The 24,424-nt window shown below is 60.8% G+C and overlaps 8 protein-coding genes across 9 annotated transcripts; 4 read left to right on the forward strand and 4 right to left on the reverse strand.

Annotated features, from left to right (window-relative positions):
• Window positions 1-2: 2 nt before the first annotated feature.
• On the forward strand, window positions 3-3,426 carry SDRG_03168 (the record flags this gene model as incomplete). 2 transcript variants are annotated; one of them, XM_008608791.1, is made up of 7 exons in its annotated part: window positions 483-1,972; window positions 2,024-2,261; window positions 2,313-2,574; window positions 2,624-2,673; window positions 2,738-2,798; window positions 2,845-3,053; window positions 3,102-3,365. In XM_008608791.1, exons 1-7 carry the CDS (start codon window positions 483-485, stop codon window positions 3,363-3,365), a joined length of 2,574 nt encoding a protein of 857 aa, XP_008607013.1. The 2 variants fall into 2 exon arrangements, with proteins under 2 accessions (XP_008607014.1, XP_008607013.1); XM_008608792.1 differs by having other exon boundaries at window positions 3-1,972; window positions 2,624-2,749; window positions 2,827-3,053; window positions 3,102-3,426.
• Window positions 3,381-4,419, reverse strand: SDRG_03169 (hypothetical protein). The gene is made up of 6 exons (XM_008608793.1): window positions 4,149-4,419; window positions 4,052-4,102; window positions 3,907-4,004; window positions 3,811-3,862; window positions 3,707-3,763; window positions 3,381-3,662 (listed from the first exon to the last, which is right to left on the reverse strand). Exons 1-6 carry the CDS (start codon window positions 4,383-4,385, stop codon window positions 3,420-3,422), a joined length of 738 nt encoding a protein of 245 aa, XP_008607015.1. The 5' UTR covers window positions 4,386-4,419; the 3' UTR covers window positions 3,381-3,419.
• A 146-nt stretch (window positions 4,420-4,565) lies between these two features.
• SDRG_03170 (hypothetical protein) lies at window positions 4,566-6,647 on the forward strand. The gene is made up of 11 exons (XM_008608794.1): window positions 4,566-4,778; window positions 4,829-4,867; window positions 4,924-5,035; window positions 5,086-5,164; window positions 5,209-5,516; window positions 5,564-5,792; window positions 5,837-6,013; window positions 6,060-6,136; window positions 6,190-6,255; window positions 6,304-6,376; window positions 6,431-6,647. Exons 1-11 carry the CDS (start codon window positions 4,606-4,608, stop codon window positions 6,565-6,567), a joined length of 1,470 nt encoding a protein of 489 aa, XP_008607016.1. The 5' UTR covers window positions 4,566-4,605; the 3' UTR covers window positions 6,568-6,647.
• SDRG_03171 (hypothetical protein) lies at window positions 6,564-17,084 on the reverse strand (the record flags this gene model as incomplete). The annotated part of the gene is made up of 37 exons (XM_008608795.1): window positions 6,564-6,606; window positions 6,664-6,815; window positions 6,867-7,205; window positions 7,253-7,384; window positions 7,429-7,564; window positions 7,606-7,766; window positions 7,809-8,168; window positions 8,214-8,372; window positions 8,422-8,530; window positions 8,575-8,744; window positions 8,789-9,019; window positions 9,068-9,340; window positions 9,383-9,649; window positions 9,701-10,054; window positions 10,102-10,254; window positions 10,304-10,406; window positions 10,447-10,589; window positions 10,633-11,155; window positions 11,200-11,360; window positions 11,405-11,749; window positions 11,799-11,918; window positions 11,963-12,107; window positions 12,151-12,332; window positions 12,371-12,718; window positions 12,787-12,948; window positions 12,995-13,147; window positions 13,193-13,567; window positions 13,612-13,767; window positions 13,812-14,219; window positions 14,266-14,323; window positions 14,373-15,071; window positions 15,126-15,598; window positions 15,647-15,976; window positions 16,026-16,238; window positions 16,294-16,383; window positions 16,429-16,722; window positions 16,770-17,084. The coding sequence occupies 37 exons, from the start codon at window positions 17,082-17,084 to the stop codon at window positions 6,564-6,566; spliced, it is 8,835 nt and encodes a 2,944-aa protein (XP_008607017.1).
• A 417-nt stretch (window positions 17,085-17,501) lies between these two features.
• SDRG_03172 (hypothetical protein) lies at window positions 17,502-18,209 on the reverse strand (the record flags this gene model as incomplete). The annotated part of the gene is made up of 2 exons (XM_008608796.1): window positions 17,502-18,074; window positions 18,124-18,209. Coding segments are annotated over 2 exons (659 nt in total), but the record flags the coding sequence as incomplete, so codon positions are not given.
• Window positions 18,210-18,713: 504 nt separating this feature from the next.
• On the forward strand, window positions 18,714-19,759 carry SDRG_03173 (hypothetical protein; the record flags this gene model as incomplete). Its single annotated transcript, XM_008608797.1, has 2 exons — window positions 18,714-19,355; window positions 19,409-19,759. 2 exons carry the CDS (start codon window positions 18,714-18,716, stop codon window positions 19,607-19,609), a joined length of 843 nt encoding a protein of 280 aa, XP_008607019.1. The 3' UTR covers window positions 19,610-19,759.
• A 544-nt stretch (window positions 19,760-20,303) lies between these two features.
• On the forward strand, window positions 20,304-21,347 carry SDRG_03174 (hypothetical protein). The gene is made up of 4 exons (XM_008608798.1): window positions 20,304-20,411; window positions 20,465-20,729; window positions 20,779-20,945; window positions 20,991-21,347. The coding sequence occupies exons 1-4, from the start codon at window positions 20,331-20,333 to the stop codon at window positions 21,282-21,284; spliced, it is 807 nt and encodes a 268-aa protein (XP_008607020.1). The 5' UTR covers window positions 20,304-20,330; the 3' UTR covers window positions 21,285-21,347.
• A 48-nt stretch (window positions 21,348-21,395) lies between these two features.
• Window positions 21,396-24,200, reverse strand: SDRG_03175 (CMGC/MAPK protein kinase; the record flags this gene model as incomplete). The annotated part of the gene is made up of 1 exon (XM_008608799.1): window positions 21,396-24,200. One exon carries the CDS (start codon window positions 24,198-24,200, stop codon window positions 21,396-21,398), a length of 2,805 nt encoding a protein of 934 aa, XP_008607021.1.
• Between the last annotated feature and the right edge of the window lie 224 nt (window positions 24,201-24,424).

The following is a 24,424-nucleotide window of genomic DNA, read 5'->3' on the forward strand; positions in this document are numbered from 1 at the left end:
AACTCGGCCGCGTTGCAGGCGCGGGGACCGGCGCGCGTCCGCGATCGATGGCTTCGACGACCCCCCCTACGCGCTGCGAGGGTCCTGGCCATGGCGCCAAGACATGGAATCGTAGCCCGTCGTCGCCGCTACCTGCATGTCCCCACGACCATGAAGCGTGCGTCGTGCTCGTCGCGTCCGGAGCGTGTGTGCGCAGGCGGCGCGACGGGCGGCGACCGCCCATACTGTGGCCGAGTCATGACCGGGTGGGCGCCAATCGTTGCGCTTTCGTGTAGGGGCGGGGGTGGACCCCCTAGGGTTTGGGGTCGGAAAGCAGCGTCTTTGTAGTGTTTTTTCTATGGGTCCGGGGGGAGGCCCGTGTTGTATTCAAAATGGGAGGTCCGCCCGCGACGTTTTGGGTTTTCGGGGTGGTTTTGTCGGGAACGTTCATTTTCGTATTTGTTTGTTCCATGTATTAGGCCGCCATGGACGACGACCGACGCATGAGCTTGCCGACGGCCGACGCAGGCCCCGGCGAGACGATGAACACAACGAGCATGGCGACGACGACAACCATGGAGGACGACCGGCCTGGAAGCATCCCGCTCACGTCGAGCACGATGGCGCTGTCCCGGCAGCTGCTGCCGACCGAGGTGTGCACGCTTTGCCCCGTCCTCATTGGCACGTACACGGTCGACGAGAACGGCACCGCGCTCTGGACGGGCCGCTGGGCGATGCTCGAGGCCGAGTATGCGAATGGCATCACGTCGCTCTTTGAGATGAAGTCGAAGAAGGGCCATGGTGCGACCTTGGACGGCCACGGCGACAACGTGACGGACGAAGACGAGAACCGCGCTTCGCCGTCGCCGGCCGACGATGCGCCGCCGAAAGATACGGTCGTCATGGAGCGGTCGTTCGATGGTTTCTTCCAGATCCAGACGTTGAAGGGCAAGCCCAACACGGTGCCCGAGAAGGACGTCGTGCTCTCGTTTTACAAGTGCGACGTCGACCACGCGTACCTCGTGCGCGGCAACGGCGAGAACCGGTTCGGCGCCTTTACGCTGCAAGGGGTGCTCGATGACGCGACCAAGGTCATGCGCCTCTACAAGGCCTACAAGCCGAAAGACAAGACGCCGGTCGCCAAGCGCACGCGCCCCAAGCCCGCGCCCGCGTCCGCCACGAAGGCACCGGCGTTGAAAAAGCAGAAGAAGGCGCTACCCGGCTCGACGCCCATGTCCGAGTACAACTCGTCGGCGCCCGGCACGCCGGACGTTGAAGTCACGCACGTCATTGTGCCCCACACGAAGCTCTCGTCGGTCATTTCGATCTCGTCGGGCAACTCGTCGCCTCTCATCTCGTCACGGAATCGGTCGGAGCGCAAGCGCGTGATCCCCGCCCACTTGCGCGAAGATGCCGGCGTCGACCGCGACCGCGCGCCAATCATGCGCAAGTGCCTCGGGACGCTGAAGACGCTCATGGGCAACCCGAAGGCGCTGCCCTTTCTCGTGCCTGTTGACCCCGTCGCGCTCGGGATCCCCGACTACTTCAACGTGATCAAAGACCCGATGGACCTTGGCACGATCCGGTCCAACTTTGAGTACGGCGTGTACGCCGAGCCCGAGTACTTTGCGAGCCACGTCCGGCTCGTCTTTACGAACGCGATGCTGTACAACGCGCCGCACACGCAGGTGTACGTCTTTGCGCACAAGCTGCTCGACGACTTTGAAAAAAAGTACAAGAGCCTCCTCAAGAACGAGTCGGCGGCCGCCAAGTCGCGCAAGCACGGCAACACGTCGGACGGCGAGGGCTCGGTCGACAGCAACCGCGCGAAAAAGTCCAAGCGCGCGTCGCTCACCAAGAACCAAGAGATCCAGTCGCTCAAGCAAGAGATTGAGAAGATGAAGGTGATTGTGCAAGAGATGGCGTCGGGCAAGGGTACGCCGCCGCTCGGCACGCCGATTGGTGGCAACCCGATCAAGTCGACGAAACCTCGGTGCGTAGTCTCTTGCTAGCAGCAATGGTGGCTCATGGCACCTGCTCGTAGACCGTTCAAGATGCAAGACATGACGGAAGAGTACCTCTCGCGACCCATGACGGCGACCGAGAAGCACAAGCTCACGGCCGACCTCAAGGAGCTCCCGGAAGACAAGCTCTCGCGCGTGCTGCAGATCATCTCGGAGACGGTGCCGCTGCATACGATCACGCAGGGCGACGACGAGGTCGAGCTCGACATCAACATGTTTGACACGCGCTGCCTCCGCATGATTGAAGGCTACGTCCGGGTACGCGCATCACCCGCTGAGCATCGTGTGCTCATGGCGTTCGATGCGTAGGAGCAAAACATTGCCAAGAAGCGCAAGCGCCCTGCCAAGCGACCCAGCGTCAAGGGTGCCTCGGAGAGCCGCCTGCAGTACGCCAAGGAAGTCGCCGAGTCGGTCAAGTCGCGCCACGAGCAACTCAAGAGCCAGCTCGCTGCCATTGAGGGCGAGACGTATGTGCCGCCGCAAGAAGTTGTTGCGGCCGCCGCGCCGGTGCCGGTCCCGACGATTGAACACAGCTCGTCGGGCAGCTCGTCGGACAGCTCGAGCTCGTCGGGTACGTCATCCTTGCGATCCAGTGCAACGAAGCTCATGGGCTGATGTAGACGACGATTCGGACAGCAGCGACTCGGACACGGAGCGGCCTTTGCAAAAGGTCTCTAGCTACCACTTCTAGATGCGCGTGGGCCTCCTGGATGATTCATCTGTTGTGTGGTTAGTCGCCTCCACTTGTAAGTGCCTCTGCTCTGACCTCCTCTGCGGAGATTGGCAGCGCCGTGGGTAAGCATGGCACTCATATGTGTGGTAGGTTAATCTGTGTGTGCAGTGGAGGGCGATACCGAGCCATTGAAGGTCGAGAACCACTGCGCGTGGACCAAGCTGGCCTCGATGGACGCGGCGGGGCCGATGCCGATCCAGTCGAACGAGCACGCGTCGAGCTCGCTCTGGCTCAAGGCCCAAGCCGAAGAACAACAGAAGCTCCAGAAGGAACAGCGCAAGGACTCGCAGTCGTTTGCCGACGACATGGCGCAACAGGTAGACGACCGCTGTACATGCTGCGATGGCTCATACCATGGTCTCTAGAAACAAAAGGAGATGGAAGCACGCATGAGAGAGATGGAACGGGAACGGGAAGAAGCAGAGCGGAAGAAGGCCGACGAAGCGGCGGCCGAGATTGCAGCGCGGGAAGCGCGGCTGCGGGAGCAAGAGAAGGCGCTGGCGAGCCAGCGGGCACAGGAGAGGGAGAAGCTGAAGCGGGACATTGTGGTCGATCTCGCACCGGACACGCAATTCCGCGAAGACGTGGAGCTGTTTGGGACGGCCTCCTTCTTTCGACCTAGTAGTTAGAGCACCACCATTATTTAACACCCTCGACCACCACCACAAGTTGTCTATTACGCTTTACTTCTTCTTGTGGACAATGTTGTACAAGACGACCGACGCCGAGACGCAGCCGACAGCGCCGATGATGCCGTCGTGCAGCTTCTTGCCGAGGATGCGCTCGGGCAGCCGGACGCCGGCCGTGTTGCTCGACACGATGAGGTCGCACGTCGACTTGAGTAGCGTCAGCGTCTTCTTCCAGCGCGCGCTCTGGACCGCGTCGATCTCGGCGAGCAGCGCTTGCGCGTCGTCGGGCGTCAGCGACTAGGCACGCTGTCGATGCGCATCTCTCGTGAGCAATTACGTACGTTGTCGGCCTTCTTGGCGGCGAGCGTGTTGTGGAGGTCCGTCTCCTTGTCCGTTTCCTGGTCGTACAGCGTTAGCACCCCGTTCAGATAGGATACTGACGGACCTGCTTGAGCGCTTCGTACGCGAGGACAAAGCCGGCGACGTTGGCGCAGAACCTATCCGTCGATCGCGTCGATCGGCCAGCCGTGGGACGTGGTACCAGAAGTAGCCGCCGCGCTTCATGGCCTCGGCGGTGTCGATGTTGAGCACCTTGTTGGCGCCAAAGAAGGCTGCGTTGTCAAAGAGGAAGAACGTGCACTAGACGCAACCACGCGATGAGGACGTCGAAGGCAGCATCGGCGTACCATGCCCACGTCCTGGACGAGCTGTAGGTTGCGCTGGTACGGCGCGACCGCCTACGCATCGCCGTGAGCGCCACGCTACGCGCCTTCGCACGCTTACCTTGTTGTTGAGCGTCGCCGAGATCTTGGAGCCATAGTTGAACGACTTGCCAACGCGGAAGGCCTTGCGCGCCGACTGCGTGGCCTTGAAGAGCGCCGTGAGCTGCTGCCCGAGGACGCTCTTGGGGTCGGCGGCGAGGATGTAGTAGGCGATCGCCCGCGTCGAGTACTGCGTGAGCTTGGTGAGCTTGTCGCGGCCCTCGAGGTCGTTGCTCAGCGTCAGGAGGGTGTCGGCCATCGTCGTTTGCTGTCTGGTGTTGACACGACAGAAATTCTTGTGGCCAAGTTGCCGTTCCATCGCAACTTCAAGCTACGGTGATTGGCTAAAAAGATTTCCGATCGACCAATCCCATGAAAGTCGGACCAGATCTGGTATCTTATTTGCCGAGCGATAAGAACTGGAGCGATGAGGAACGTGTGTCATTACGCAACTTGCGATCTTCTTGCCTTCTTCCCCAATGCTGCGAGCAAGTGTGGGGCGCCTGCGCGGGTTTGCCGACGCCAAGCCGCCGACGCTCATGTCGGACGTCCATGGCACGGTGCATGGCAAGAAGGCGTGGCGCAACCAGCCGCTCTTTCGCCGCGAAGGCGACAAGAAGTTTCGGTCCGGCGCCGAAGCTGCCGTCATGCTGTACGTTCACATGTGCGTGTCCAGCACGATGCAGATGGTGGCGCATGTAGGTACGAAGAGGCCACGCGGCGCGACCCGTACCAGACCGAGTACGTGGCGATCGTCGACGTCCTTGTCGTTGCACGAGGAAGCAACGGCGATGTAGGTTTTTGGACGCTGTCCAGAGCTTTGTGCACTCGGTGACGCCCGTCTTGGACCGGTATCCCAAGTACGCGTGGGTCATGAAGCAGCTCATGGAGCCCGAGCGCGTCATCCAGGTATCGCCCATCACGGAGTGGCAAGGACCCATCATGGTTGTCCTGCGTAGTTTCGCGTGCCCTGGATCGACGACCAAGGCAGTCGCCGTGTCAACCGCGGGTTCCGCGTTCAGTTTTCGAGCTGCTGCGGTAGCCCTTTCCTTCGAACGTGACGCGACTCATGGGTGGTCTAGGGCCGTACATTGGCGGGCTACGCTTCCACGGCGACTGCCGCCACGGGACAGTCAAGTTTCTCGCGTTTGAAAATGTGTTTCGCAATGCAGTCTACGGACCGTTTGGGGCCGCGGCCGGCGGCGCCGACTTTAGCCCGCTCGACAAAAGCGAGGCTGAGATCATGCGGTTTTGCCAAAGCTACATGACGGAGCTCGCCAACTACATTGGTCCGGCCTCGGACATTCCGACGGGCGGCGTCAACGTCGGACCCAAGGAGATGGGCTACATGTTTGGGCAGTACAAGCGCCTGCGACAAATGCACCCCGCGGTACGCGCCACCGCATATATGCCGGTGCGATGCTGACATGGAAACAGGGCGTCGACGGTGTCCTCGGTGGCCACTCGTTTCCGCAGATCACGGGCTACGGCATTGCGCATTTTGCCAAGATCCTCGTGGAAGACGCCAAGGAGTCGTTGGTTGGGAAGCGCTGCCTCGTCTCGGGCTCGGGCACCGTCGCCTTGCACACAGCCGAAAAGCTCCTCGACCTCGGCGCGATTCCCATTGGCTTTAGCGACGTCTGGGGCCACGTCATTGAGCCAGAGGGTACATGACCCATACGTGTACGATGTAGCTCATGACGAAGGAAGGGTTCTCCAAGGCGCAGCTGCAGACGCTCAAGGACATCAAGTCGGAGCACACGGCGCGCCTCGGCGGCTACATCATGACGTCGACCAGCGCCAAGTACTACCCGTCGGAAGAGACGTCGTTCTGGGACCACCCGTGCGACTACGCATTTCCGTGCGCGATGCAATACGACATCAACGGTTAGCTGATACATAGCGTACGATGACAATATGTGTATATGTCTAGATGTGTCGGCCAAGAAGCTCGTCAAGAACGGCTGCAAGGGCGTCTTTGAAGGCGCGCACTTGCCGTGCACCCCCGAGGTACGACGCCACCGCGTATGTCGACTGTCAAAAAGGACATGTTGTCTGCGCAGGCCATCAAGACGTTCCAGCAGCACAACGTGATCTTTGCTCCGTGCAAAGCCACAAACGGCGCCGCGGTACGTTGATGCTCTGCGACGACAGCGTCTCTGGACGTTGCTGCATAGCTGGCGCTGCATCTCAAGGGCGTTGCGGGACGAAGCGACTTGGCGCTCGACGACGTCGACGCGATCGCGCAAGGTCCGTCTTGGACTTTGGTTTTGAAAAAACGAGGTTGATAGATTGATACTGTAGAGTGCATGCAAAAGGTATTCAAGTCCATTTCGGCGACCGCGGTCGAATTCAACTGCGTCGGCAACTGGCACACGGCGACCAACATGACGGGCTTTCTCAAAGTCGCGCAAGCCATGTTCCGCCAAGGTGTTGTCTAAGGCATCGTTGTCGTCGTTTGACCCGTTACGACGTGGACCCTAACCACCATAAGACATCCGCGTGGTGTCACTTTCTCGCATTGTATGATCCAGTACCAGTAGCGCACGTGCTGGTGGGGCGACAGCGCCCAAGCGCGTTCTTGCCAGTGGCCGCAGAGGCCAACCACCGTCGAGTGGGCGTGCGCCGTCTGCAGCGGAAGACTGCCAACGCGCAGTCGCGCCGCGTCCACCGCAGCAAGTCGGTCCAACTAGCAGCAAAATGCAAGCCATCCTAGCAACATATCTTTGAGGCAGCCTACCACATAGGCGTCGTTGGCGTCAAGGCGCAGAGCCCTGGCCAAGAGAAAGCGTGCGGCCCCGAGATCACCGAGCACGAGCTCGTGGTAGAGGCTACTTTGCACGAGCGCCGTACTGCGACTTGGCCATAGCACGACGCTCCAGCGCAAGAGATGGCCGAGCCAGGCCAGCATCGAAGGCGGCGTCGAGGATGCAGTTGCCCGCGCCATTAACGCGCGTCCTTGGTCGCTCGATGCGCGCTGACTGAGCAGGAGGAGGCTGTAAGCGTACAGGGCGACGCCGGGTGGCTGTCGCGTGCGCATTAGCGGCTCGTAGAGTCCTCGGGCCGACACCACGTCGAGCTAAGCGCACTGTGTTGCAAACCGCCGATGGCCGAGCGGCTTTGTACCTCGATAAAATGCGCTCGTAATGCACGGTGCAAGGGCGAGGCATCGAGCGCCGCGAGAGTAGCGCGCGCCGTCGTATCCTTGGGGTGCATCAGAAGCCCCCGTTGCAAAAACAGCCAGCGCCGCATTGACCGCTACACACTGCCCTTTTTACCTGCCGAATCATGCGCATGCGCACCTGGAGACGCGTAGCATACGTATCCATGACGGTGGACCACGCTTCGACACGCGAACGTCGACTCGCTGTGGCGCGCAGCAACGGCCCGAGCGCGGTCGGCAGCCGCCAGTACGCCCGCGCGCGAAGACGGTTGTACCTACGCCCCATGACGTGCTGTTGTTGGGTCGAGATGCGCACCAAAAGAAGCGTGAGAGCGCGCTGCTGGCCGCGACGTCCTCGGACGAAAGCTTCATGTAGTGCCACTCGGCACTCAACGCGAGAACGCACTTAGCGCGCTGCTGTAGCCGGCGCGTCGGTCCGTCACGACGCGGCAGTGCGGCGCGAAACGCAGTGTAGTTCTAGTAGCAGGTAAAAAAGCATAGTGCGATCGACTCGAGGACCTCGGTAATGCAAGGGTCTGAAGGCGCCAGCGTCTGCGCTTGAAGAAAGCACGTTTCAGCGCGGTCGACGTCGTCGTAGATGTGGTCCAACACCAGCGCCAAGTGAAGCCATGCCGTTGGGTCGTTGGGATCGTAGAGGACCGCGTAGTGGAAGAAGGCGTGCAGGGCCAACGAAAAGAAGCGAGCGTCGTTGGTTGCAGCTTTGGCGTCGGCAATGCGCTGATTCGCCTCTGCGAGAGTGTGCAGCCGTGGCGCTTGGCACGTCGCGAGCAGGTGAATGGCGTAGGCGCACGAAAGGACGGGGTGGGCACTCACTTTTAGCGCGTCACGGTACAGCGCCTTGGTGGTGCGGCCATTGCGCTTCCAATAACGTAAGACCATGGCGTTCAGTATGCTTCAAGGTACCTGGAAGGTATGTACGTGTAGCGTGTAGTTGATGATCGCTGCCGCACGTGTTGGCTCGGCCTTGTACTTGGCCTCGACCGTGGCATGGTACTTCAGCGCTTGCACAAGATAATACAGCGACACCGTCACAATGGGTCGCACGTAGCGCCGATACAAGCGCTGCAACGTGCCACGTCATGCAAATCACATCAAGTTGATACTTTCCGACCTGTAACCGCCGCGCCATGGCATGCTGCACCGCCAGAGACGCGGGGACGTGCGACCGATGCGACGACGCGGGCGGTGTCCAGTACGTCAAGTTCGACGTCGCATCGTACCTAGCGACACGAGTCGACTGCGCCATTTGTAGAAGGTTGTATACCAGTAGAGCTGCAAGCACTGGTGCAACGCTGTCGGGTCCAAGTACAACGACCATGACGGACAGTGCAACACGGTCGATAGGCGCAGCGAGTACTTGAGCCGATGGCGAGGAGGACCGCCGCGGGGATGCCAGCCGCCGTCGCGCGACTCGACGAGGTGACGCACATAATGCTACGACACTACACTCATTTCCGAAGGAGGGCTGTTGAGCGTACATGCACCGACCACGGAACGTGGCGTTGACGGCAAAGCCAGCGATAAGTGGCAGCCACGACATGGTCTGGGCCCTTGACAAACTCGCTCAAGAGCAGAGCACACGGTAGCGCAGTATCGGGGTGCACTCGGAGGGCGGGCGCGAAGTACGTGCGCCATGCCGCCTGTAGTACCTCTCGCCTCGGATCGAGCTCGGCGGCGCGCACGAGGAGGTCGCGTACTTGCTGCGGGACCTAGTGCGTTCACATGGTTCTTTCGCCTGGTTGCAAGGTCGGCCAGACCTCGAGGCTTTCTGTATCGCACTGCAGGAGGCTAAGGGCGAGGCCGTAGAGCACCAGAGGCTCATTTGGCGTCTCACGCATGAGTACTTCCAAGCTCTTTTGCGCCTCTTGAGTATCCCCGAGAAAGCTTAGGACGTAGAGCGCACGCTCCAGCGGCGCCATGGCGTCGGCCTCTCGCACGTAGTCTCTCGCCAAGCCCACGGCGGTACGCAAGCACGGCGCAAAGCGACGCATGACATGGTAGTAAATGCACATGCGGCGTCGCCACCAGCGCTATCCAAGTCGTATGCCTCTGTTTGCAAATTCAGGGTTTACCGCGACCAGCGCCGCCGCAGCAAAGTGCCGAGGCGCCGACACATCCCAGCGCTCCGCGTTAAACTGGGTTTGAAGCGCAGCTGGGAGTCGCCAGAAGACTTGTTCGATGTGCACATAGAAGCCCAGCGTGCGCGCGTCCGCCATATGAATCTCGAGCCGCTTTGTACTGGTTGTCGAGAGGACAACGCGCGCCTGCGCCTGCATAGCTATGGACGGCCCGGCGTAGCGCAACCTGTAGCCGTCGCGCGCCAAAAGCTGGTATAGCCACTATATCACACCGATGATTTCGTATTCACCGCGCGGTTGTCGACACTGTACCTCATAACAAGGCGACACCGTGGGCACCGTTGTGAGCTCGATATCGAGCGCTTTGCTAAAGAAGTTGTACGCTTCCCGGACGTCCTTGGCCACGTGGTAGCAAAGGACGCCAGCGGCAACGAGTGCGTCGACATGGCGGGGGTTGCCCACCAAGTGCCACGCGAGTGCGCGCCAGAGCTTCAACTCGCGCAGTCGCATCGTTCCTGCAGCTTGAAGCGACTGAAAGATGCGCACCGCCCGAGGTAGAAACAGCGTGCGCGTATCGAGAATCGAGCCCAGTGCCAAGCATAGCTGCAGCTCAGTCGTGCTGGACGACCGTAGTTGGGCCGCGGCCAAGCGCGAGAGCCATTCCGACTACACGGCCATCGTTAATATACCATCATAAGCGAGTCGACACGAACAGGCGACTGAGACCAGCCGTGCGCGACGAGCTGCAGCATTTCATCGTCGTCGTCGTTGTTGACGTCCGCAGCCGGAGGCTGAAGAAAAGCCAAGTTGTGGTACAAGCGCGTCGCCATCGTATGGGTGCCAATGGCATGCTGCTTAACCCAGCGCTATGCAATTACACGTCAAGTCGACGAGAGTGGCAAAGGGAAGGCGTACTTGAAGGCGCGTTGCGAGCTCGTCGAGCGTGCACGCCGCGATCGGAGCGCAGTAGAGAAGACGCTTTGGCGCTAGAAACACCCGGCGGGCGACACGATCCCACCTACGCAATTAGAACATGCTCCCAGGTCGAGCACAGCTACCAGTAGAAAGAGAAGGCGGCTCCGAGTACCCGCCGTCGCTCGATAGATCGTGGCCCGGTCGCAAATACCGTCGCACTCATGTGTGCGTTTGCACGGAGCGAGACGATCTTGTACGCAGACGTCGACGCCAGATGCCCCTCGTGCTACCCAGCAGATGTGACAACATGCAAAGGCCGACGTTTCTACCTCCGTCACCAGAGGGGCAAGCGCTGGTGCGACTGCGAGTGCGCGCCAGTAGTAGCGTACTGCCAGCACGGGCAAATCGGAAATGTACTGGTGCACAACGCCCGATACGAAAAGGGCCAAGCCGTTCGTCGGGCTGGCAACGCGCGCGAAAGCGACGACGTCTCCGAGGAGCTGCCACGTTGCCGTCGTCGGATCCAGGCTGGCCGCTGTCGTGAGCATGACGCGGGCGGCGTCACAGCGCGGCAACTCGAGCGCTGCCGCAAGTCCTCCACAGCGCAACTGTACAGGATCCCGCGCCGTCGTCTCGGTTCCGTACGACTGCAGCAGCTGCTCGATCGACGCAAAGGTGTCCCAAAGGGACTTGGCACCCGAGAGGCGGGCGGGCGAAGACGTCCACACAAAGAGAGGCCTCGCCCACGACCGCCGGTACCACGCTTGGAGCCGCCGCGCCGCCAGCTGCCAATGACGCCGACGCACCGCCTCGGGCAAATGCCATCGATAGCGCTCTGTCTTGGTGTTGTACCTGCACTGTCCATGAGCCTCACGACACGTGACGTAGATAACGACCAGAACGTGATGCGGTCAACGTGGCAGCGCGTCCACGGAGCCAATGAATCCGCCGCATCGTGCGACACGAGAAGCGTCTTGGTAGCACCAAGCATATAGGAGGGCGACGTCCCCTGCAGTGGTCCTCGCCACCGCCGTGCATGTAGAAAGCGTTGGTGCATCTAGTCGCGCGTGTCTCCGCGTTCGATGGTAGGAACCGCAATACCTCGGAGAGAGTAGACTTGGCGGCAGGAAAGTTCAAAAGGCTAGTGCTATAGACGCGCTCGGCCACGTCCAGCCGCGGCGTAAGGTACTGCAAGCAGAGAGCGTAGTTGAGCCTGCCCCACCATATGCAAGGATGGGCCGTGAGAGCCGCTTGGCTGTGCAGTAGCAGCAGCAGGGCAGCGTCGGCGCGCGTCGCCAACCTTTGCCAGTGCCGTCGCCAACGCAAAGCTTTCTCGCACTGGCGTTGCGCCCCGAGCACGAGCAAGAGACCACCGACAGCGAGTGCGTCGGTTGGATCTGCATACACCGCCGCCGTGTAGAGGGCTTGGGCGTCGCGCCACCGACCCTAATGGTGACGCATGTGTCGTCAACGGATCGAAGAAGAAAGTACGCACCAGCTCAAAGTGAAGGCCGAGGGCGCGCCGCAAGGACTCCGATGCGGGTTGTGGCAAGTAGTCGTCAAGACTACGGTACCCCAAATAGTGCCGGCGTTGCGTCCATACCCGGCACCAAGTCTAATGCAAAGCCATGGCCAACTTGAAATGTTGATACAATGTACCTGCAGCGTCTCCACGGCCCGGCGTTGCGCTTCACATGCGACGATTGTGTCCATAGCCGCGGCAACATCCGGCGACATTGTAGCGCGATGGGGTGCGCTCGCAAGCAGTCGCTCCCACACGCGTTGGCCCGTCGGTGCGTGGACCCTAGTGTCAGCGTCAAACCGCATGAGCTCGATCCCACAACGACCAGAAAAAAAGACGACGCAGCCGGCTTTGGCCTGGGTGGCGCTCAACGTGGTGCTCCATGCGGTACCAGACGTCGATGCGGGCGATCGCGCGCGAGTGTTGGCTCCAATACAAGCCTCGCGACGGCCCTTGGCCCGACCAGAGTGCTCCCAGCATGCGCTGGCGCTGGAAACGAAGATAGACCTACGAGCTGTGAGATCTCCCCGATATTGCAGTTGTACCGCGTGGGTTTGAGCCGACTCGGTCGGCGTCGACGCGAGGCGCGAGGCGCGGCACAGGAGCCGCTCGGCCACGTCGACGTCGTCACAAAAGAGCTGGCGGTAGAGACCATAGTAGAGCCATGTGCGACACGCGTGCGGTCGCGTCACGACAGCAAATCGCAGCGACGTCATCTCGAGCGGAGACCAATCGATGCGCTGACGTCGCAGCTGCTGCAACTGAAGCGTCATCGCCTGCGGCAAGTACGCTTGTGCAAACGCATCGAGAAGCAAAGCCCCACGAACTAGAGGCTCGTTCGGGGTCGTTGTCAAGAGGGTGTGGTAGAGCGCTTTGGCGCGGTCAGCATCATGCTAGGGTAAATAAGGGTTAGGTCTAATTAGTAAATCACAAATGAATTCTATAGTCGTCGACGTTGTACCAGCACAAAATGAATGTGGAGAGCGACTGTCAGCATGCGCCGATGCGAGTGCCGGTCGTCAATGTACCGGGCCTCGGCAAACGTGTTGGTCTGCAGTGCCCAGACCGCTTCGGTCAGCGTCGGAAAGAAGAGGTACCGCTGCGTCCTCTTGCGGAGCCAGCGCTAAAGCTTGTCCAGACCTCTTCTCCAATAACCGAGTCGGTTGTACCTGTAGCACGGCTGCCGCCACCTCGAGACGCCGCGTCACCGTCAGCGTGGGGTACGTAGGTTCGACAAGGCCGTCGGCGCCGAGCGGTTTGGCCGTCCACACAGTTGACACGGGTGTAAGCGCCGGGTATCGCATTCGAAATGCTGCATAGTTCTAGACCAGCATATTCAGTGTTCAGCCAACAAGGTCGTAGAGTACGAGCAACAGCATTGGCGACGGCGACCGCGCCAGCGCCTGCGTATATACATCGAGCGCCCGACCCGGTCGATGGCTCACACGATCTAAAAAGACAGCAAAGCTCTCGAGCACCAGCGGGTGCGTCGGTCGGTGCAGATAGGCCGTCTGGTAAAAGAGATATTCGATCGAGTCGACCGACGGCCGGTGGAGATGGCGACCGTAGCGCTGGAGTTGGAGGTGGGCCCACCGCCGCCAATGTGGCGCCGTCTCGGTCGCGAGCCAGAAGGCACTGGCGCAGCAGTGCACAAGCGCCGTGTCGGCGAGGCTGCGCTCTTGCGAGAAACAGAGCCGCATGGCGTACTCGTAGAGCAAGGCGGCATGCGTCCGCGCTTCGAGCTAGTACATCATCAGGAGACAAGTAAGGGCATACCACTGTCTACTTGGCCCAAGTGCGTGGCGAGTGCGACGTGCAAGGTTGAGAGATCGTGCACCGCGATCGGCAATGTCGGCTTTTGGTTGTCGAAGCGCTGGGTGTGAGCAAGAGCCCGCACGCACTGGCGAAAGTTGTGGTTGAACATCTGGTGGCGAAACCAGATCTACCAGACTCGACTCGAGCGCGACCAGACGTGGCTTTTTCTACCTGCACCACGACGGCGGCGTCCGGAAGCGACAACCGCACGCGTCGCGCGCGCCGAGGGTAAATGTAGTACGGTCCGCCACCAAACCATTGGGTCGTGTTGCGAATGTGCTGGTACTCGACCATGCTGTGTGTTGGCGTCGAGGACGATAGAAATATTGTCAATAGCTTGGGCGACGAGGTGCGCCACCACCCCGAAACACGGTGGACATATTCGTACGTGCTGCGCACCTGCACGCGCACCCATTGGTCGCACGCTTGTTGAATCGCGCGCTGCAGTGCGCGACGGCGCCGGTAGTGGCACTGGCAGGCGAGCGCCACGAGGCCCTTGGCCGCCGCTGTGACGTCGTCGGTCGTGGCGAGTGTGTAGCCGCCCTCCGCCGTTGCAATCACATGCAGTCGGTGGAGGTACTAGAAAAGACAATTATGGCAACTGAGATCGATGACGATGCCGCACCGTCATCACATCGGTGGGCGATCGGTATGGTTGCACCGTCTGCCACACAAACGAGTCTCTACACCGTTGCAGGAATGACATCACGCAGCTTGAGGACGATGCCAGACCGTGGGTTGTAGATGCGAAGGGTCACGAGCCCCGTGGTGCGGTACGCCTCGACAATCATGCGATACAGAGGTGGCGATGCAGGCGGAGCCCCAACGGAGGCCGGCTCAAAGCACCAGACGCCAAAGTGGACGCACTCGCCACGCCGGTACGTCACGGGTTTGACCGAGAGGCGCAGGGTACTTGGAGGCACGAGCTGCAGCCGCGGAGTCAATGCACTTAGCGTCAGAGCCATCGACGCGGACGCTGGCAGGCAAAGATGCTCGGTCAATAGCGACGTGGAAATGTGGAGGACATAGACAGCCGACGTGATAGGGTTGTACGCCGAGAGGGTTGCGACGGTGGGCTGGCGCGCGTCGCGGTGCAGGGACACGAGCAGTCTAGTGCTGAGGTGTCTGTGGGTAGAGACCGTGATCGCACCGGTCCACCGACGTTCATGGCGCCGCCGGCGAAGACGGCGGTCGTGCCAGAACGCTGCTTTCTCCGCGCGCACTTGTCGGTCCCGCTGTACTTGGGCTTGAACGGCTTTGCGTCGGAGACTTCGGCGCACAAAGCAGACAAGGACGAGAGCGCTTCGCATCTCGAGCGCGGCCCGGAGTCTCGCGTGGTGGGCAGCAAGCTGCACAAGGTACCGACGTCGCTGGGCGTAGCAGCGCCAGAGCGCTTGCAGTCGTATCGTTCGCCAGCGCAAGAGGCGAAATCTACCGCCACACCATCAGCCGCGCGCTCCCAAATCCCATATAGTTGCTCGTTACTGAGTAAAGGCGCGGTAGCCGCGATGCGTCGCCTGCAGTCGCACGACAGCACAGAGGCGGCGGCCCAGTCGTCGTAGCGCCATCTCGGTCGCTCGAGACAACAACTGGCGTTGCACGGCCACAGGGCCCTGCACAAGGACCCACGCGTAGATGAAGAAGGCGATTGCGTCGTTGGGCGTCTTGGGCGGCGGGTGCGCGGCCGGGACGTGCTTGTACGTACTGTGCGCCATCGCCACCAAGCACGTTTTCCAGTCGGGCAGCAGAAGCGACGATTGATGCGGTCGCAAATGCAGTGAAAAGTAGGCGTGGACGCTGGCAGCCGAAGTGAGGAGCAGCACCGTGTGGAGCCGGTAGCTCTTGAGGAACAATGAGAACTTGACGTTGGTGACGCCGTGGGTGACAGGAAAGGTGGTGCAGAGGTCGTCGTAGAGGATACCAACGCAAATGTCGAGCGGGAGCGTCTGCACCGCTGCCTACGAGTGGCCATCGTCCATACAAAGGTTACGAAAACGACGACGTACCTGGACGAGGTGCAGCTGGGACGCCACTGTCTCTAGCAAGACGCGCGTGCATAGCTCGACGCTGAATTGCGTTGTCGTCGCGGTACTCGCCACGTGCGATGCGAGGTACTGCTCCATGCGGCCATCGAGCTCCCAGGGAAACCGAGGGTCCACGAGCACTTGGCGCAGATGTTTGGTGCCAAGTAGGTCCCAGCGGTCGTCCGTCACGACGGCAGGATGGACCGTGACGGTACCAGCCGCCATGTTGACGGCCGTGACGGTGTACGTGTCACCATCGAGTGACAAAGAATCGCCCGGCGAGAGCTGCCAGTGGCTAAAGCGCGCCTGCGTCTACGTCAAGAATGAATCGATCACGTCATATGCAAGATATGCCGCGTACCATAGCGCTATGGCTGCAACGAAGCGTGTCGGGTGGGCAAAGCACCGTGAGTGTGCCGGCGCACACAAGGGCTACGTCGACGCGCCGGTGGTGCAAGCTGAGAGCACTGCCGTGTCCAATGTTGGCTGCACTCAGTCGTGTTGTGATCGGCAGTATCGTATGCGGGGTTGACAGGACGCACACGTCGTGGGTCGACGCAGCGTCGATCCCATGCTACGTGAGAAGAATGGACAATGTGTCATCCTCGAATCTCGAGAGGCAACAGTACCTCGCATCGCAGCGCGTCCAGAACGTCCTGCAGCGTTGTCGAAACGGTGGCACGTACGTCGACGGTGAGCACGGCAGACGGAATGTCCACCTATCGACAACTTATGGTGAAGCATTTTGCAAAGGTGACGAGTACGTGGAGTGTGAGCGTGCAGTGCGTGCGCGGGGGCGACGCCGCGGCCCGTTGCCGCCGCGCTTCGTCGCGCTTTTCGATATCGCGGTCCATGTCCGAGATCTCGTGGGGGAAGAGCCAATTATAGTGTTTGTCTATCGCAGTTGGCACAAACACATGGTGACGCGTCTCTTGTCGCGTCTGCAACTGAATATCAATGCGACGCGGCGGCGAGATACACCACGGGCGCCGACTTGGCTCCAGCGCACGTCCAAGGATGCTGCCGCGATACAGGAACGCATACGGCTGCGGTACTTTCTATAACATAACAAAGTAGAACAAAGTGTCCCTACGACAGCTTGTACCGGCAGGTCGAGAAGCAACCGACGGACGTCGGCATACGAGCTAGCTGCCGTGAGATCGACGGAAGCCACAATGGTGTCGGTGCCGTGTATACCGACCAGATGCAACGATGGCGACGCGTCGCAGTGCGGCGCTGCGATTCGCAGGAGCGGCTGCAGTCGCGCCACGTAAGCGTCGAGTAGCGCCGGCTGCGCTCGCATCGACCGCCCGTCGGCAGCGTGTAGTGTGTGCGTGAGCACTGGCCCGCTTGTCGACCAGAGCGTGATGGTCGTGTCGTTCGAACTGTGTAGGCGCACCAGGTAGACACGTCCGCCCATTCCCACCGCCCGTCGGACAGCAGGGTGACAACTATGCGCAGTCGGCAGCTCCAGTGGCCTACGGCAGCGCCGATGCTGCAGCAGTAGCTGGAGCAACCAAAAGCTCAGTTGCGCCATACCAAGGCTCTCTCGCAGTAGGACACTGGGGAGCCATGCGGTCTCGCCAAGCAAGGTGGCCGCGATCTCTGTCAGCGCACTCGGTAACATTTGATCCGAAGCGCGCAGTCGGTGCAGGAGCACGCGTGGTGGGGTCTCGTAGAAGCTCATGCCGACAAGGGATGTGATGGCGTCCGTCACACAGTGCAAGCCACGGGGCGGGTGGACGACCGCTTGGATCTGGGCTATCGCTGCAGGGGAGAGCGCGTTAAGCGCGTGGTCGAGAAGACCCTTCGTCGGTATGACATGCTCCACCGCGTCCTTTGTACACGGCGGCTGCCAGCCCAATAGAAAGTCCGCGTCTTGCAAGAGACTGTCAGCCGCCGCTTTGTAGCAACCGGCCACGGCCTCGAGCTCGCACGATACAAAAAATGGGTTGGGTGGCGTCGATATGTTGAGAAGCGCGTGGACGTCCAAGGTTTCACGGGCTAGAAGGGTTAGGTACGGCGCGCCCTGCCATCGAAAGCTCGGTGTTGCGGGGGCTCTGGCGTGCGCCGCCGTCTCGCGTTTGGCCGCGCGCCATTCGAGAAGCGTGAGCACGGCAGTGTTGGTTGCGTCACCGAGGCGTCTCGCCAACTCGCTGGTGGCGGTCGGTCGGTCGACCTTTGACGCCTCGCGACAGAGAAGACGCATCTCTTGCACTAGGTCGGCGCGTGATAAAATGGCTTTGACAACGCGGCTCTCGGCGACGGCGATGGCGTGCGTGGCGCTATGCTTGCGCAGTGGGGCCAAGACCGCTGGTGGTTTCTTGAGCTTGCGCTTGTAGCGGGCTGCATATGGCGATGACTTGGCCACCTCGGGCAATGCGAGCGCCACGTAATCGCGCAGCATCGACTAGAACACACGCATGTATGGCGAGCAACAGTACTTTTCGACGGCGTACCGGCTTGGGCGGGGAGGATACACAGGACGTCGGGGGCAGCGCGCTCATGCAGCACTCGGTCCAATCGACGTCCTTTGAAGATCGCAGACGCACGCGAAACGGTCGCTCGAGCGAGACAGATAGATGGATACAGTGTACAGTAGGTGGATAGATCGATGGATGGATAGATCGATGGATGGATCGATACGACGACGTTTTTCGCGTGAATAAGCCTACGGGAGCCGCCTTGGATTGATCGCTCGACTCTGTCGTTGTCATTCGACTGCACGGATACGCAGAGCGTGGCGTTGAGCTTTACCAGATAGTCTACTGGTCAACAGGAACGGAATCTGGGCCGACAACCGTGCGGTCTGAGTCGCGACGGGCGATCTGCCGAGTCAGGTGCGTCTGAGTCGGTTGCCATCGTCGTGGATCCTGCACTCGAATTTGCATCGTCGAGTAGCTCGCTCGTCGCAAAGAGGGCGGCGCCCTCCACCGCTGGTGTAGTTGGCATCCGGTTTTATCAAGTGCAATCGGGCGTGTAGTCAGACTCAGAACGCGTTCTGTTATCAGATGCGCCTCAGACATGCGGCCCACGACTCACTTTTCCAATGGCCATGCGTTGCGTACTCGCAAGCGCAGCTGGTCTTTTCGCGATCGCGGCGGCGGCGTCGACACCCAAGCCACCCAAGACAACGACACCGCCCCCCGAGACGCCGGCACCGACCCACGACAAATTCTGGGGCTCACAAGACCTGTGGATCTACACCAGTGCGTGGTACCCGGAGCAGTGTAGCTGCATGTGCGCCTCGATTTGCTACCACCCGCCGCCGTACATCAAAACCAACCTCGTCACCGGTCGCTTGTACCCGATCTACAAAGAGAATGTGCCGCAGCTCTCGCGCCTCGAAGACGCGACCGCGCCACGCCTCGCCCACCCTGCGTGCACGCGCAAGCCGGCGCTCTTCTCGGGCGACGCCATTCGCGCCGTCACGCGCGACAAGCTCATCCAGTATTTCCCATTCGACTTCAACAAGGACCCGGCCAACATGTGGAACCCGGACGCGCCCGCGCCGATCAACGTGATTCCCATGTACGACTTCCCGTGCAGCGGCATGCTCGAGACAAACTACTTGCGCACGGCTGTCCAGATGGCACAGTACATTGGCACACCAAAACTCATCACCGACAACATCAACGGCACCGTGACCAAGCCGGCGCTCGTCGCTGCGTTCAAGAAGAAGGGACTCGACGTACGCAGTCTGGTCGACTCGATATCGGGCTGGACTATAAACATTGTGGATAGGTTGTCTTGCGCTGCCGGGACAATGCGCTCTACGAAGTGTTTAGCTGCTGGACCAAGAACGTACCGTATCCATATCAAGTCGACGAGAACGACCAGTCGTTTGCACCTGCGCAGCCCATGCAGTGCCCGCCCGCCGTCGTCGCGCAAGAAGGCAGCTGCGGAAACACGATCCGCATCACCAAGTTTGTCGACCGCGGCTAGTCCTACCGCGACGACGAAGGACACTATTGTCATCTGCGTCATCGACACTTGGACACTTGGCGGCTTGCATGCTTCATGCTACATGTAAGAACCCTAAATGGAGTCCGCGTGCGTGCTTTTTTGCATGTCGCCTCGTCGCATGAGTCTGGCTACGAGAGTACGCTGTCCAACTCGTTGTATGGTCGATGTGAAGGGATCGACGTGTGATGCGCTTTCGAATGCTTGCTCAGACGCTGCTTGCGTAGAGAAGAGCGGCTGGTGTAGAGATGAGCACTTCTCCGCTCGCTCGCCGGCTGTGGCTGTGCTTGCAGCGGTGCGGGCTCCGTTGTCCGACGAGCCAGTCACCAGTCTTGACGCCCTTTACTCTGCATATCAAGGCTGTGTTCGCGTTGAAACCAAAGTAGCACGGGTTAACTCAAAGGCTTTGCATACGTAGCGCTAGCCAGAATGCGTGGGAGGTGGCACCAGCACGTGGTCGTTGGGAGTGAGCTGCGTACGGAGAGATTCATCGTGTGGTGGACCCCACTCGCCGAGCTTTTCTCTGCATGCGTGTGCATTGTTTAGGTCCGAGGACCCAGGAATGACAAGTTGTACACTGTTCCATGTACTACGTGCGTCGTGGTGGCCATGCGCATAAGGTGGTGGCCGTCGTCGCACAATTCCTGGATACAGCAATTAAACACTGTTTTAAGTCGCCACATGGTGCCAAAACGGCTAGCGCATGGTGGCACCGCAGACCTTCCTCGACGACCTGCAAGCGTCGCTGGCGCGCCGGCCCGTACGCGTCCTCAACGGCGCCCGCGTACGACCGCTTCATGCTGCGCCTATTGTCGTCTGAGTATGCACTCTGTGTAGAAGGCCAGCGTCGCGGCTGTCCTCCGCGTGGACGGCGACCGCATCCGGCTGCTCTTCATCCGCCGCGCTGTCAACCCGCGCGACCGATGGAGCGGCCAGATCGCGTTTCCCGGCGGCAAGTGCGAGGCCAACGAAACGTCCCTCGAGACTGCGATCCGTGAAGCTAGAGAGGAGGTCGGTCTTGACCTCGCCTCGGCCACGTTGCTCGGGCAGCTGCCGGTCCGCGCCGCGACAAGCGGCAACACGATGGTTGTGAGTACGCACGGTACGCAACCCATTCCTTCTACGTCTCGTATCCATCGCTCTCTGTCTAGTCTTTCTCTGGACGGAGATGGCGGCGCCGGCATTCACGCTGCAGACGTCCGAGGTCAGCGCCGCCTTTTGGGTCGACGTCGAGCATGTGCTCACGGCGCGCCTGCGCGAGCTGCGTATTCCGCTGGACGCTATGAGGCGCCGCACGAACGAAGCGCCGTATCTCCACGTACGCCTTGTTCTGTTGCTACAAGAGATGTAGCCTCGCACGTAGCGCATGCTACGCCTTCTCGGGTGGTCGACGATTGCGTTTCCTTGCATATACCTCCCGCTGCCGCATCAGAGAGGCAACGACGACGAGCGTAGCGATCGCGGTGCCGACGAGTATGTGCTCTGGGGCCTTACCTATGGCATGGTGCTCGATCTCTTCAAGGACATTCCCGGCGCCCGCCACCGCCCGTCGACGTCGCTGCTCCTTGTCTACAAGCACAGCCAGCGCTACAGGCTCTACGTCCTCCTCCACGCTCTATGTGTAGTAGCTGTAGGCTACGCCATGGCCAAACTCTAAGCACTGCGATTAACGGCTTTACACCATGCGACCGAGGAGCGACTCAACGTGACGCCAACCGCGACCTCGCCAACTGTGGTGGCATACACACGTGCCACCGACAGCGACCGTCTACGCTGTCGCCGCGTCGAGTTCGGCGCGGGCTTCGGGGTGGTAGTGGCACACGTCTTCAAAAATGAGCCGCTGCAGCGCCGGCTTGTCGAGGAGGTCACCGTGTTGCTCAAAAGCAAAGTCAAAGGGCGCGGACGCGAGGCCTTCCGAGGCAGCCTCGCGGTACGGCGCTAAAAATGGGTGGGCCAGCGCGTCGTCGATCGTTATCCGCGTCGTCGGGTCGAACGCCAAGAGGCGCTTCATGAGGTCGATCGCGTCGTCCGGTGCCGACGGTGCGACGTCGTTCTTCCAGTCTTTAGGGGCTTGGACGGTCTGCTTGGCCATCCAGCGTTTGGCCTTCTCGTTTGTGACAAACCCGAGCTCGCCGGGCGACGGCGACCCAAGAGTTGACGCAATCAGCTGCAGCTGGTGCACGTGGTCGTGGCCAGGGAAGAGCGCTTTGCGCGTAAACATCTCGACAAGGATGCAGCCGACGCTCCACACGTCGATTGGGTACGAGTACTTGGAGCTCAGAAGGAGCTCGGGCGCCCGGTACCAGCGCGTAACCACATACTCGGTCAAAGCGCCGACTTCGACCGCCGAATCGGCGTCTTCTTGCGGGAGTCCGCGGGCGAGGCCAAAGTCGCAGAGCTTTACGAGGCAGTCGCGGTTGATCAAGACGTTGGAGGGCTTGACGTCGCGGTGCAGGACCGACGCCGAGTGCATGAAGCGCAGGGCGACAAGCATCTGGTAGGTCACATACGCAATGTGCTCGGCATCGAGGCGTTCTGGCGACTGGATCACGCGGTGGAGGTCGGTCTCCATGAGGTCGGTCACAATGTACGTGTCTTCAAACCGAGCGAGGGACGGCGGCCGCATTACATCGAGGACCGTGACGATGTGCGGGTGAACGAGGTGCCGCATGAGGCGGATCTCGCGCACGATGCGCTTGGCGTCGATAAGGTCGTCGAACGTTTTGGGAATGTTCTTGATCGCGACCGCGTTGCCCGTCACTTGGTCCGAGGCCGCAATGACGACGCCGTAGGCGCCATGGCCCACCGCGCGGATGAGTTGGTACCGCGTGTAGACGCGGAATTTGGTGCCCGAGACGGTAAACGTGTGCATGGCGTCGAGGTCGGGCAGCTCCGAAAGACTCTGCCGCAAAACACGCCCCGACGACGACGACGATGACGACGTCGCGTCGTGCGTCGACGAGGCCGACGATTGCTCGTGAAGTGCCGCGAGCCGGTCAAAGCTCATGCGCTTGAGAATCGGTGGCGGTGACGAGGTAGTCGCGACCGAGGACGCCGGTGACGCGACGACTGCACTACATGGCGCGATTCCCTTGGGCAAGAAGACGAGGCTGAGCTGCACTTTGCCGAGCGTCGCGCTAGCTTTTTTGGCTTTGGCGCTCGTGGTGCTGCTACTCGCAGCTAAAACGTGCTCGGGCGCCACGAGATCAAACCACGTTGGAATTGAGCCGAGCGCAATGTCTTCGTCCGACGAGCTCGACGGACGCCCGAGGTACGGAGCGAGGTTGACCTTGGCGACACCGAGCATCTCGTCGCCCATGAGCCCGGGCGCCCACACCTCCAAGTACAAGAAGGCCGTCGTGCCAGGCACAGCGCCCGCGAACGACAGATCCAGCGTCTCGGCCCAGTAGATGGGCGATACCGACTTGGCGGGCTTGGTGGCGTACGTGACTTGCTGGAGATTCCGGCTCGATGCGCCGGCCTTGAGAATCGTGTGGGGAAACCCGTAGAGACCGAGCTTGATGTGCGGCGCCTTCTTGGCCTTTGGGACCTCGGCGGCCGCGCACACGACCCGCAGCGTACCAGGTGGACACGTGCTGCTGCCTTCGTCGCGGTCGTGCGGCAGCGACAGCATCGGTCCATCAGCGTGCGCTGAGAACGCAACAGATGACGCGATCGCATCGCCCACAATGTTGAGGTGCGTCACGCGGCCATCGGCGCCAAACCGAAGCTCGTGCGTCCAGATCTGACGGTACCGCCGCTGGTTCTTGGTGTTGGTGATGGTTTCCTTGCCGGTAATGACCGCAAGGTCGCCTTCGCGCGCAATGTGGGTAACGCGAAACTGGCTCACGTCGACGAGCGTGTGCAAGATGGAGATGTAGGCGAGGAAGCCGGCGGTCGCGCCGAGGCCGTGGTACGTACCGGCCATCGGCACGCTCGGCGGGTAGTTGGACGTCACGACGATGCCTGGGTCGAGGCACGGCAGCAAGAGCGAAAACTTGCCCACGCGCCGACAAATGTCGCCAAACGATGCATACATGACGGGCAGCTCGACAAGGTAGGGCGGGGTCGGGTACGGCAGCGGGCCGCCGACGGGCTGGCGCTTCGCGAGCAGCGTGGCCTGCTCGAGGGCGCCAAGGAGCATCTGCTTCCAAATGACAAAGTCGAGGTTCGCGTCCATCGTAAAATGCAACGTGCGCTTGCTGGATGTCGTGACCGTGATGCGGTGGTTGGTCTTGCCATTGCTCTCGGTCTCGACGCCCACAACCACGTGGACGCCGCGCGGCTTGAGCTGCTTGGCTTTTGTAGACTTGGGCAAGGCAGCGCTAATGTCCATGTCGCCGCACGACGTCGGAAGCGAGATCGAATTGCTCTGCACGTACTCGACCTTCTTCTCCATGTCGCTCTTGTCAAAGTAGGCCAAGTCGACACCGCTGAGGACGACATAATATGTATCCCAGCGCGGAAGCCAGTCGCCGCGCTTGCGCAGGTAGCCTTCCCAGCGCAGCGGCAGCGCCTGCAGGTGGCGGTCCGTCGCCGATGGGCTCACGGGCGACGACGGGTACTCGGTCATCTTGCGTCGATATCGAATCTGGCATCGAATTTCGACACCATTCCGCCAATCATCACGCACTGTTCCTCTTTTTTAGCCAATGGCGCTGGTTGAAGGAGGGACTTTTGAACCAATCACATCTCGCCAACACAGTCCGGGTTGTGGCCGATCGCTGTCAGCATGGCGCGGACGGACCTCGACCATTTGGACCTCGACCATTCTAGTGTTCTTATCGTATTATCATC

The sequence above is a fragment of the Saprolegnia diclina genome (genome assembly GCF_000281045.1).
Source record: "Saprolegnia diclina VS20 unplaced genomic scaffold supercont1.7, whole genome shotgun sequence".
Lineage (NCBI taxonomy): Eukaryota > Oomycota > Saprolegniomycetes > Saprolegniales > Saprolegniaceae > Saprolegnia > Saprolegnia diclina.

Bases quoted from the DNA above. Each gene is read 5' to 3' on its own strand.
- SDRG_03169 (XM_008608793.1), bottom strand. From the start codon at position 4,385: ATGGCCGACACCCTCCTGACGCTGAGCAACGACCTCGAGGGCCGCGAC. The intron at 4,005-4,051 runs GTACGCCGATGC...GGTTGCGTCTAG, and splicing joins TCGTCCAGGACGTGGGCATG to TGCACGTTCTTCCTCTTTGA. The intron at 3,663-3,706 runs GTACGTAATTGC...CAGCGTGCCTAG, and splicing joins CCGCCAAGAAGGCCGACAAC to TCGCTGACGCCCGACGACGC.
- SDRG_03170 (XM_008608794.1), top strand. From the start codon at position 4,606: ATGCTGCGAGCAAGTGTGGGGCGCCTGCGCGGGTTTGCCGACGCCAAG. The intron at 4,779-4,828 runs GTACGTTCACAT...TGGCGCATGTAG, and splicing joins GCCGAAGCTGCCGTCATGCT to GTACGAAGAGGCCACGCGGC. The intron at 5,793-5,836 runs GTACATGACCCA...TGACGAAGGAAG, and splicing joins CCACGTCATTGAGCCAGAGG to GGTTCTCCAAGGCGCAGCTG.
- SDRG_03174 (XM_008608798.1), top strand. From the start codon at position 20,331: ATGGTGGCACCGCAGACCTTCCTCGACGACCTGCAAGCGTCGCTGGCG. The intron at 20,730-20,778 runs GTACGCAACCCA...CTCTCTGTCTAG, and splicing joins GATGGTTGTGAGTACGCACG to TCTTTCTCTGGACGGAGATG. The intron at 20,946-20,990 runs GTACGCCTTGTT...CCTCGCACGTAG, and splicing joins ACGAAGCGCCGTATCTCCAC to CGCATGCTACGCCTTCTCGG.